Source organism: Enoplosus armatus, chromosome 11, assembly GCF_043641665.1.
Source record: "Enoplosus armatus isolate fEnoArm2 chromosome 11, fEnoArm2.hap1, whole genome shotgun sequence".
Taxonomy (NCBI): Eukaryota; Metazoa; Chordata; class Actinopteri; order Centrarchiformes; family Enoplosidae; genus Enoplosus; species Enoplosus armatus.
In genome coordinates this window covers 11,532,864-11,545,788 of record NC_092190.1, presented here as the reverse complement: position 1 = coordinate 11,545,788, position 12,925 = coordinate 11,532,864, and the positions used below count along the sequence as shown (strand labels likewise).

The window sequence follows — 12,925 nt, the reverse complement described above, 5'->3', positions numbered from 1 at the left end:
GCACATTTGCAGAGTCGCTAGTGCTTTTTTTTGTCATTAACACACATTAAGCACCTTGTAGACATAAATGCACTTCTCTCACATAAAAACATGACAGCTTCAGAATTTGTCACCAATCGAAAATAATTGCCTTCCATGCACACAGTGTATACAAATTTAATAAAATACACAACAAGTACAGTAGCCCACATTCACGTGTAAGCTCAGCTTATTTTCACATAAACTGCAGAGAAGACAACAATAAAATTACAAATACATTCTTAAAAAACTGTTTTTATAGGAACCTCAAATGGTTTTATGAAAAGGGACATTCCCTGTTGCACCACCATTAACAGTTCATAAGACACTTCACTTTTGTATTTAACGTCACTGATATGTATTTCAGTTTGCCTGTGATATTCAAAGAGATGTTCCTTATACACTAAATGGAGACAGAAAGCTTCACTGCACAAAAGCAGACAGGACTCAATAGCTTAACAGTAGCAATTTGCTCAACAGCCTCACAAAATTGGAGCTTGAAATGTGTAAAATACAGACATCTAAATTGACAGGTACAGTACACCATGAAAACACTCGAAGTCAGGTAAGCGCTGATTTTCCCCCCAAACCTTCACAGCAGTCAAGGACACATATTTCACTTAAACACAACAAGTCACAAACTCAAAAGAAACATACAAAGCAGATGGTTTTTGGTTATACAATGCATGTCTGGACACCTCTGTGGGTCAAAATAAATCACCTCTTGGTCATTAATCTGTGATATCACCGTCACACACCTGGCAGGTAAGAGCGGGCGGGATCATCTGACCTTTCAATTACCGGAGTCCCGCGGATCGAGAGCACAATCTGATACCCCACACTCCTGGCTGATGACAGAGCTGTGAATGAGACTGCTTGACAGGGACTTAGGCCTGAACTCACAGGTCAGGTAGGAGGGCTCCTCCAATTCAGTGTGCAGTGGGGAGCACTGGCCATCTGGAGGGCCATAGGCACTGCTGTCTGAACCCCCCTCCCTCTCTTCTTTGGACTCTTGGTTGGCCAAGTCCAGGGGCACACTGCTCTTGGTGGGACTACTGGACACAGATGGACTCTCCTGTAGCGGTGGGCTTAGAGCACGCTGTGATTTGAAGTAAGGTTTGACATTGGCCACAAGGATTGTACTGTCCCGCTGTTCCTTTCCAAACGTGCTGAGGGTTTTTCTGCTGCTGCAGCTGATGGTGCCATAAATCTCTGTCTCTACCATGGCATCCATTCCCACAGGGATGAAAAGGTTGGTGCGATTATCGGCGCTGTCTGCTTGGCTTCCTACCCGTAACTTTGGCATCCAGCATCTGTCAGAATGTCCCAGTGCACGACATTCATCGGTGCAGTGGACTGATTTGTCTTGCTCTGCAAAAACAGTTAAACATTTGTTATTGGACTCAGCTGGGGTAAGAATAAACAACCTAGAAGAAAATGTAGATGACATTTTGAAGGATGAGCAACTATAAAACAACAAACACAAATTCCAGTACTATTCTTAAAATCCTCCTAAATATAGTATTTTTTTTGATTATTTATTTAGTTATTTATTATGCATCACTAGAATTTTTCAGAGTAAAATAAGAACCAGCAACCTGTTGCAACCCACCTATGGGAGAGTTCAAATTTAGCGTTGTTTTGCTTAAGTACAGGCTTTTCTATTCTAGAAATCCCCCACAATGCAACCTTAAAATATCAATGTTATAACAAATAAAAAAGCTTTTTTTTATTTGCTGATCAATGTTGCAAATCATTGATTCAACCCATCCATGAAACCTTTCCCTTCTGCTATTCTCAACAGCCTGTGTAGGTGTTTCTTGGAAAATATCATCTGGTGCAGAGGAAGTGATGTGTTTCTCCATTTACATTTTACAGCTGCATCCGCTTGTGTGGAATAAACAGAAAAACAACTGTGAAATTTGGGAGCAGTGATATTCACCATTTCTGATCAGAAAGTGGTGAGAAATTCTGCAGTTAGAACAATGTCGGGGCTCATTATTTTCACTTTTGTATTTTTCAAAAACTATTTATAGATGGGATAATTTTGGATATTCCAAAACTGGGCCAATTGAAAATCAGATCAATATCTAAAATTAAAAATCAAGGTGAAATTGGATTTTGGATATACCGTTTGTAGCACAAACACTCATTAGTTTGACCTTTAGTAATTTTTCTAATTACCTTGAGGGAATCTGGTGCGTTCTCAGCAGCTTATTTGCATTTCCTGCCCATTTTTCATTTCACTTCTTATTAGTGGCCGAACATTGTGACCTGTCCTTGCCACAAGAGGTAAACAGTGGTCAACAGTTTCCTCTTGCAGCAAGAAACACAACTACTTTTGGATGTGTGGAAACATAACAAAATATGCTGACACGCTTCTTTAAAAAAATCTGGATATGTTTTGGTGTAAATTGGCAAAAATGAGTTCACATTGTAAGTAGTAACTCAGTGCCGCTAGACTAACACTATTTGCAGTAGAATTTCAAATTGCTGGTCGTTTGTGTCACTTGACGCATGTTGTTGCAATCGTGTTGGTGATTGAAGTGGTTCCCTGATTATTCCAAGGCTGTAATAGCTGCAGCTGCATTGGCTGACAACACAGGACTGTACAACACGTGCGACTGACGGTGTATCAGTGCCAGTAGTAAAAGGTGGAGCAATGGGTAAGGCTCTGTCTCCGTGCCGCAACTCAGTCTTTTACATTTCGCAACACATCCAACCTTGGTAGACATAAAATAAGCACACAGACAGCGACTTGGAATGAGCCAATTTTCTTGGTGTTATGATGTAGAAGGTGTCATTTTCTTCTTTAGCCATTACACGACCCTATCAAAATTAATTTGACAATGATGCATCAAGGTATTTTGCATATAGAGGCATGAAGCAAAATGTCAAACATGGCTTTGCAAATTGGCCGTAAATGACAGTTTTCCTTCATCTGTTGTACATGAAAACCACACAGCAATTTGTAAAAGTATAAATGTAATCTTCCTGTTGTTCTGATGACTGATTTAACTTCATTTTAATAAATGTGTTTTCTTTGCTGTGATTGCCATGAGGTTGTAATGACATCCCTTGCGCTAGATATGCAAACCAATTAAATTAAAGATAACTGAATCAACCTAAATTTGCTTATTTATTGAGGTTTTGTAAATTGTGCTTTCTGTCAAAAATCTCAGACTAAAAGAAATGAATGAATGAGTCTGTAAAACACACAAAAACAAATACACACTACATCTGCAACATCTCCCCCTCTTTGTAGATGTCTCTCCCCGCGCAAACCAAACATTCTTAGTAAAATATTATGACTGAAAATATATTAAGTTCTCACATCTCGATACATCTAGTCACACATTAACACCTCACATAAATTTGTCTCCTCCTCTCATGGAAACCAAAAATTCCAACCAACCAAAACAATAAACCTGTTTTTCTTATGACAATATTTCATCCAATCACAACATGGCTTGATACTACACTGATCAGCTCTTGTCGCTTTGGTCTATAAATAAGGCTTCTTTATCTTGCTCACATGCCATTCTGTGATATCAAAGACAATGGGCAAGTGACTAACTGTGAATGAGGCACTTGATCTCATTTTTAAGCCTGGCCCTGATGATGACGAGGAGAATATCAGCCTGGAACAAGGGGGATGCTCCACATGACGAGGCTCTTCCCAGAAGAGGTGGGGAGACCCTCTTGTTCAAAGGCAACAGTACCTTCCTCGCACACGCAAGCCTCGGCCAGTTTGCTGGAGGATGCACAAATCCGAGGGGGGAAGTTCAAACAAAAAAAAAATATATATTGAGTTCCTGCTCCACAACCTCAAAGAGATGTGAAAACCAGCACCATGTGCCACACATGCAGCACAAGCTCATTTGCAAAGTACATGCCACCACTATCACATACTGCTGCTAAAGTCCATGAACACCCCCCCACACACACCCACACACACCCACCCACACACACACTTTCAGCCATAGAACAAAATGGAACTGCTAATTATTCTATGACTGGACGGAGATTTTAAATGTTAAAAGAGGCTGTTATTTTTAGATTTGTAGAGATTTAATAAAGAATACGTACATTAAGAAACAGCAGTTCTGCATTTTTTGGCAAAAAAAAATGTTCTTTGTTCTTTGCGGGCTACACCCATTTCTTTAGGACATTATGTGTCTGTATATGTAGCCTGCTTTCTGTTCACGTGGATGTTTCGCCTGAGAAAGACTTTTCTCAGTCTAAACGTTGGATCGATACATTTTTGGAGCAAATTTCACTGAGTGGAAAACCTCTCCTTTTTCTTTGTATGCTGCTTTTTTTTGTTCTGGACCCGTACCCATCTGGGGTTGGATGTGCACACTATCCACTTTCTTGTTGTTGTTCACAATGGTTTCTCCCTCATAAAATAAAATCAGCCAGTTTGGACCAATAACACAACAGATGCTAATTTGACATTGAATTCTAAACCTTGGAGCAGCCTTTGTTAGTATCTTGTTTTTTGTTTTTTTTAAATAATAATACATGAATTGTGGTTATTCATTCAAATCAAAGTGGAAACATTTCAACAACATGAGACAGATAAACAATACATTCAGTAATCTGCTCTGAATTTGTCAGAGCTGATCACTATTGGTGAATTTAAGACAATCTTTACTTTAGTTTAGATTGTTTTGTAAAATCATATCTGTTTACTGGATCTTATCTGGATATTGACTGGATGCAATAAAAGAGCTTTACTCTTATTGCATCTTGACTGGTGTGTGACAGTCTGTTTATGTTGTTTGTATTTATTTATTATTGTATTTATTTATGTTTTTTTGCTGCCCTCTTGGCCGAGTCTCCCTTGAAACTGAGACTTTTATCTAGAGATTGAAATGAGATAAATGTGTCTCATATGTGATATAAATGGAGTAGGTTAAAGGGCTTACAACCAAATTAGATCACAATAAGTATTGTGCTTTTTAAAAAGCTAAATCGAGCAGGTCAGGTGCTAGAAGCTTTGTGATTATTGATATAGTATTTCAGTGAGAGACTCATTCCACTCAAACGCATAACAGAGCGCCACAGGAAATCATTCCTGCCTGTGGCCATCAAACTGTCCAACTCCTCCCTCTGAGTGTCAGACACTCAGAATAAACAGACGGATTCTGGACTTATTTCACCTACCAGTGCAATACACACACACACACACACACACACACACACATATACATTGTTATTGTATATATTTTTTACATCTTTATTTGTACATACTTCTTATTTCTAAATTTATGCTACTTTCTACTCTTGAATGGGAGCACCTGTAACTGTGTAATTTCCCCCCGGGGATCAATAAAGTATTTCTGATTCTGACAGTGAAAGTCTGTAGTGAAGTAGTGGTAAAGTCTGTTTTTAATAATTCATTGGCTACTAACGTCAGCACTACGTTTGTGGTGCAACAAAACTGCAACTGTTCCTATTTACACATAACTACAAGTTTGTACAAGCCATATTTAGTCAAACAAATTTAATTTTTAGGCTGAATACTGTGATATTTTTTTCCCCTGTCATATCACATGTTATGTGAACTTACATTGTTCACACTCTCAGCATAAACCATTCTGGTGCTATCTTTGTCAGGACTAAAGATCAAGAGAAAATACGCATTTGAGTTCAAAATGCATTTTACATCAAAAGGGAGAACTAAATGATGGCTTTGATTTGGCAAAACCGCAACACAGATCCTGCATATTATAAGTGCTACGCTTTGAAGCATCTACACCCCAGATTACAGTCCTGTGCCCCGTGCATTTGTGTTTCTCCGTCTTTCTCCTAGCACCATAGAGAAAAGTATTTTTTAGGCACAGATACACGAGGCCAGAACAATAAGCATGAGCAAGGAGAAGCCGGGAGATGCTGAATTCATTTCCATGGTACCTATCACCACTGCAGAGGAGCGAGCAGATGATGCTGATGCAAAGGGATGTATGTGCTTAGAAGGTTCAGCAAAAACACAGTAAGGTATTTTTGTCATTGTGCTATTTGTCTCGCTATATAACCAGATGCAATTTAATGACTGAGTCTGCATGTTTAACGTAACATTTAATTCTTAATGCTTACTAGGTTTTTCATTCTTCTTCCTGTCATTATCACACCTTTGTGATCACACACACTATAGCTTTACTATAACACAATGCATAAAAAAGCTATCAAGTACAAAATAGATCTATCACAGTACTGTTAGTAGCTTTATGTTTCATATTAGTTTTTAAAAATGCAAAGGGAGAAGGATGAGGAAGTGGGGGTGCTTTCATCCATTGAGCCTGTCATTGGCTTTCCATTCCCATTTTCCATTCTATCACAAAATAAAAAATGTTAAATAAGAGCTCTAAAATTACAGAGTTATACAATGGTTTTATATAGTCCACTGAATTTACATAGTCACACAATAGAATCGCAACAAAGTGACACAGTAGCTGTGATCTTATGGGCGACTTTGAATGGCACAATAATATGTTCCCAAAAACAAAGACACTGCCTGCCCATTATAAATAGAATCAGAGAAAGCCGAGCAACATACCCACTGTGCATCTGGTGTCTGTGAGAGTGAATAAATATTCAGAGTGCATGATAGTGGAAGCTGCACAGGTGCATATATTACCTGTATCAAAGCAGCCAGGAGACTAGAGGGATGGTAAAGGTAAAGACATAAAAGCAATACTACTTAACCCACAAGCTTTTGTGTTGGTGCATTTGGAACTAAAATTCTGTGGTGTCTCCATTTTGGATAATAGTGCTATCTTGTCAGAATCTGCAAAACACTGGCTTTGTTGTTCAATAAATGTACCTGTGTGTGTGTGTGTGTGTGTGTGTGTGTGTGTGAGAGAGAGAGAGAGAGCGAGAGACAGAAGGAGTGTGTGGGTTGGAGGGTGATGTTTTTGTGTGATCAGGTCTAAGGCATGGCGCATAATGTACATTTTCCATCTCGTAGTCAACAGACAGTGACACCATTTAATGTTCAACTGACCAACCTCGAGAGAGAGAGAGAGAGAGAGAGAGAGAGAGAGCGAGAGAGAGAGAGAGAGAGAGAGAGAACGCCATTTAATCTAACCATTCGTTTTGCTTTTTAACTACATTTTGTACATCGAAACAGGAAAGGCATTAGCAAAATGTATTAGTATTAAAAGCAATGCCCCACTTCTTTGCATTTCTCTTATCGTACAAATGCTGTTCTATAAATTAACTGGCATCGCTGTCAAGCAAGCATCAGCGCTGCACATGTAAATATCCAGTCTCACATGTACAAAACATCTCTTTCAATATCTGTCCATTTGATTGGCCTTAGAACTAGGCTGAATCAGATTCAGAAATGGGCTGCAAAAAAAATTGTGATTGAATTTACACCTCCCACAGAGTCAAGTTTGGTCTGACATAATTCCTCATAACACGCACACACACACATCCATGCAGTGAGATAGATAGAGCGAGGGAGAGAGAGATTCACACATCCTTCTGGCTTCCGCAAGAGTGTTTCTATCTCTGCCCTCCTGAGCATGCCACAAACAAACAGTTCATAGCAATGTAAATGGTGTGGAAAGTACTGCATAGGGACCTGATGACCAGAGCCATCTCTCCTCCAAGTCTCACACAAGGAAATGAGACATGAACATCACTTCACTCAAGCCCCCCATTATCTTTTATCTTACCAGTGAGAGTTGCTTTCATATTTTCAGTTTATATCCACAATAGCTAAATATATCAGTCGCTATCGGGTCAGCCAGGTTGAAACAGATTGACAATCATCTATGATTATACTCCTGGCAGTGCGGATCGTTTCAGATTGGTGAAATAAAATTTAACATTTCTATTTTCAGTTGTAAAGCAAAGCTCCTCTCAAAACTCTGTAACCGCGGCAAAACTGATAATAACTGAGAAAATCTCTCCAAGCAAAAGGTGGAAACACTCTGTCATGTTGCACCAGAAATACCTGTCATTTTGCACTGCAAGTGTCTATCATGCTCTCTTGTCTCTGACGAGACATGCATGCGGCGAAATCTGTGTTCAAATAATGACGTGATCAAAAGAGACACAGGCGGAGGTACACTTTGCCATGCATATGAGTTTGTTTCATGGCAAAATAAGACAGGAGATGTTTGAACAGTCTACCTTCAGCCAATGGACCCTTTTATCCCTTTAAACTGCCATCTACCTTCCACCCTGGTGCCTTCATGTCATCTTTGCAGCACAGCTCAGACAGTCTGCGATGTAAAGCGGTACAAAGTAACACTACCTGCATCTTATACCAGTGTGGATTTACCTGTGGATTTCCATGTTAAATATTTGTCTGCGGTGGCTGTACCCAGAGTATGGTGGACCTCCACTTAAACACCAGCGAGCTGCATACATGTTCTCAGGGCATAACGTATAAACAATGTCTGGTACAAGAGTCAGTTAGGCATCTTCAAGATGTCAGGAAGAGAGTGCATCCACTCACCCTGCTCAAAAGGCTGGCCATTAACTGCTGTTGCTTTCATCTTGAGGGCCTCCCTAGCAGACGTGTCGCAGTGTGAGCCTTTATTAGTATCCTGGTCACTATCAGCCTGGTCACTATCACCATGGCCACTGTCTCGGAGGCTTGCTCGCTCTGCATCCTTAAATGTTGAGCTGCAGCAGAATGGAAAGAGGGGAAAAAAACATAACTTGCCATTACCTCTGTGTGAACGCTCCAATTTGATGGCCATAGTCAGCTGGCTTGATACAAAGACGGAGAAGCTAAATGCACTGGTCAGGAAGCTTTTGGATAGAGCTCTTACCTTTGAACAAATGGCTGCCTGCTGCCAGCATAATTGGGTTCTGAGGGGAAATTTTCCGTCTAGAAATGAAAGGAAAATAATATTTTGCATTGGCCATGTTAAAATTTCATGCAATTTTCAACAATAGTGAGAGTAACATGAGATTGAGACAGGAATAGAAATGTTCTCGCTTGATTATTATTTATTATAGCACCTGAAAGATGTCAATAAAAGCCACAGAGCACCTGCCAGTGATGACGGCATGATAAGAGCAAATCTCCATTGTGACCATATGTGCCTCTTTGGCAAGGCAAAGGAGCAAAGCATTAGCCACTGTCATCAGCATCCTTTTCCCCCTATCTTGAGAATAATGTGTTTGTGTTGATCACACCCACATACCCTAGTGACTGGTGACAGTGCCAGGCCTTGTCATCTGTGTTATCATCTCCAAATGAGACTGTCTGTGAGGCTGTCCTAGATATTTACATCGTTTACAACAGATAATTCTGCTGTGCTAAACAGCACTACAAGCCCATGCTGTCAAATTAGCATGTTAGCTGGCTCGTGTATACAACCCCGTCATCTCCACAAGGCAAGGCCGGACCCTATTAATGGCCTTATCGTGCCAACTTTGGATGCGGATGGGTGGATCTGGCCCATATTTGTGGGGAGCGAAAAATGCAATTGTAAGGTTATGCTGTGTGCATCTAGCTGTCTGGTGCACATTGGTTCAGTAATGTGATCGGACAAGCTGCTCAAACACCTGTCCAATCCCACATTTCAGGCAGGGTTTTGTTTTCACTCTATAGCAGTGGATCTGGCAGGGTCATAGCAGCCTTGTTCAAGACTCACACTGTTTGCATGTCTAACTGAGAGGACTTTTGGATTATGCGCACCACCTGTACCATTTTGCAAGAGAAGGATTACAATGGAGCAATTTCTAAAATGATTCTGATTCCTCAAATGCAGATAGAAAAAAAGCTCTCTTGAGTGAAATGCCATTTACAACACATGAATACATTCCAACACTAAGTGGCCATATCATGCAGAGAATATTTCATAGTGTCACAACAGTTAAAGAAAAAATGATAATAATGATGTCAGCGCACAGTGACAGAGTTTCTCTTTTTCAGTCGATTACTTTTCTTTTGTCAGATTCGTATGGTAAAGCAGCGGGTGCAGATAAGCGAGAATAAAGGGCAGATAAAGAACACAGTGCTGCATCCTCCTTACCTGTATCACTGACATCCTATTCGCTGGAGTGTCTGTGCTAAGCCCGGCAAAGCTGGAGTGGCAACCTGCCCTGGGGACTGTCAGGCTGTTTGGGGTGGTTTTCAGGTACATGACCTCTGACCTGGGCAGTGTCAGCGGCAGAGGGCTCTGGTAGTCAAAACATATTGGTGAAGTGATGAGAGAAGGACTGCTCACCACATTCATCCGGCTCGCAGAATCTCTCTCCTCCATCTCACTCTGCACCAGCATGATGTCACTCTTGTTGATCCTTTTCTTTTTGCCTTTCCCCACTGGAGGATTGGAGTACTCAGCCATGCGGCAGTTATAATTCCCAGTCTCCTTATCTTGATGCTTGGACTTGACAGCAATGGCGGTCATGACTGCTAAGAGCATGACAGAGATAATGCAGAGGGTAACTATGAGGGGCAGGGATACATCCCAGTGCTGCTGTTCACCGCTCGCGCTGGAACCCCCCCCTGCTGCCGTTTCTGTGTTCGCCTTAATGATCAGCTTAGCCACGGCAGATAAGGGGGGCTTGCCATGGTCAGTTACCTTCACCACCAGCTCAACCACTGGGGCGACCTCTTCCCATAGAGCATGTGCAGTTCTGACCTCCCCTCCCACCGGATCCATCTCGAACAGGTGGTCGTCATTTCCTTCTGTGATCTCATAGGTCAAATGGCCACTTTCTCCGTGGTCATGGTCCACCGCTTTCACTGTAGCCACGATGTATCCAATACCAACGTTTCTAGGCACTGGGATTTCAGCTGTATCATTCAGCAGAAGGGGTAAAATAATAACTGGGAGATTGTCGTTGACGTCAAGGACATTGACCCTGACTGTAGAAGTGCTCTCCATGTGAGGGGACCCTCCATCTTTAGCTTGAACTTTGAACTCAAAGGATTTAGTTTGCTCATAATTGAAAGACCGTGAGGCATATATGGCTCCATTGGTGGGGTTAACAGACACGTATGTGTACACTGAAACGTCTCCTATATGTGACGGCAGAATGGAGTACGACACTGTTCCATTTCGACCTACATCTGGATCGTGGGCCAGAACGGAGCCCAAGTACTCCCCTGGGATGTTGTTCTCAGGCACCTGTAGCACGTATACTGTCTTTGTAAAGCGTGGTGCATTATCGTTCTCATCCAAGATTTTCACAGTAAACGACTTAGTGTAGTTCAAAGAAGGGATCCCATTGTCTCTCGCCACTATTGTTACATTGTATTCGTCTTTCATTTCCCTGTCCAGAGGTCTGTCTGTGAGCAGCGTGTAAAAATTATCATTGTTTTCCTGCAGTCTGAAGGGTACATTTCCCAGCACCCTGCACTGAAGTTGACCGTTTCGGCCAGAGTCTTTATCTGTCACTCTCACCAGCGCTATGACAGATTCTGGAGGTGCTGCCTCACTGATGGCTCCCTGCCGGACAGAAACAAAACTTATTATTGGCGAGTTGTCATTTTTGTCCAGCACTTTGACAGTAATTTTACAGTGGCCTGGTATCGGGTTGGGCCCAAGATCCTTAGCCTGTACATCAAACTCTATGATTGGATTCTCTTCATAGTCAATTTCTCCCTGGACCTTGATGACGCCACTGTTGGGGTCAATGGAGAACAAATCTTGGATTCTCTCAGATGCATATCCAGTGAAGGAATAGACAACCTGCCCGTTGCTTCCCTCGTCTTGGTCAGTGGCGTTTAAATCTATGAGTACTTTTCCAGGAGGCGAATTCTCTGGAATCTCAATCACATAGGAGGATTTTTCAAAGACCGGGCTATTGTCATTCGAATCAGTCACCCTCACGTTGATTTGCATGGAGCCTGATCTCGGATACTCCCCACCGTCAATTGCTGTGAGGAGAAGGGTGTGATGACTCTGATCCTCCCTATCCAGAGGTCTCTGAACCACCAGCTCTGGATATATAGTCCCATCACCCCTCACTTTTAAATCCAAAGAAAAGGTATTGTAATCATCTCTTGTGACCTGGTACGTCTTTATCCCATTTTCCCCAGAATCGGAGTCATGTGCAATAGTAAGAGGAAAGCGCGTCCCAGCAGCTGCGTTTTCTGAAATATCAATATTAACATGATCTGAAGGAAAACTGGGCGAGTTGTCATTTATGTCCTGAATATCAATCTTGACCATGCATATTTCCTTGTCGTTGGCAAACACCTCCATGGAGAGCTGGCACTTTGGGTTGCGCCTGCACAACGTCTCCCTGTCAATCCTTTGTTTGGTGAAGATAAGTCCACTCTCCGGGTCAACATCCACCAGATGTGGTGCAGAATTCTCCAGTACTCTGAAGTTGGATTTTTTCCCTCTCTCCATGGTCCCATATCCTGCATCTTTTGCTATATTACCTATAACAGTGCCAGGTCCTTGCTCCTCCGGGACAGAATAATTGAGATTTTTCAATGTCAGGGCTTTAACCCACAGCAGAAAGAAAATGGGCACAGAGAGACGCATCCCTTCAACTGGATATGCGGTAGTGGCAGACAGAAAAAAAAATCCTCGTTGACTTTCAACCTGTTGATTACGGCAAACCTAGAGGACTAAACCCAAACCAGGCATGAGATTGACGCCGATCCCACACTAATTGGGTATAAAATCGATTTGTGAATCGTTATTGCCTTTCAAAGGGTATTTTAACCTCTTCCACATGCCGTTCGGCTATGATGAACTCTTTCTGTAAACAAAGATGACCGCCCGACGACACCTAATGCATGAATTAAAGATCAAATTCAACATAGTGAACAGGAAATGCTTTGTTTTTCCTCAGGAGGGACTTAATGAATAATCGATGACAATAAAGTATTAATATTCCCCACTGCATCCAAGGTTAAAGCGTTTGAATCTCTGTGGTGAAGGTTAGACCGTAGCTTACAAAAGCGCATTGC

General features: G+C 41.6%; 1 protein-coding gene across 1 annotated transcript; it reads right to left on the bottom strand.

Annotated features, from left to right (window-relative positions):
• Nucleotides 1-811: 811 nt before the first annotated feature.
• LOC139292649 (protocadherin-17-like) lies at nt 812-12,494 on the bottom strand. The gene is made up of 4 exons (XM_070915011.1): nt 10,026-12,494; nt 8,814-8,872; nt 8,495-8,664; nt 812-1,389 (listed from the first exon to the last, which is right to left on the bottom strand). Exons 1-4 carry the CDS (start codon nt 12,492-12,494, stop codon nt 812-814), a joined length of 3,276 nt encoding a protein of 1,091 aa, XP_070771112.1.
• Nucleotides 12,495-12,925: the final 431 nt, after the last annotated feature.

Excerpts from the sequence above, each read along its gene's own strand:
- LOC139292649 (XM_070915011.1), bottom strand. The coding sequence starts at position 12,494 with ATGCGTCTCTCTGTGCCCATTTTCTTTCTGCTGTGGGTTAAAGCCCTG. Across the intron at positions 8,873-10,025 it reads ATAGGATGTCAGTGATACAG|ACGGAAAATTTCCCCTCAGA; the intron begins GTAAGGAGGATG and ends TTTCATTTCTAG. Across the intron at positions 1,390-8,494 it reads TGGCCAGCCTTTTGAGCAGG|AGCAAGACAAATCAGTCCAC; the intron begins GTGAGTGGATGC and ends CTGTTTTTGCAG.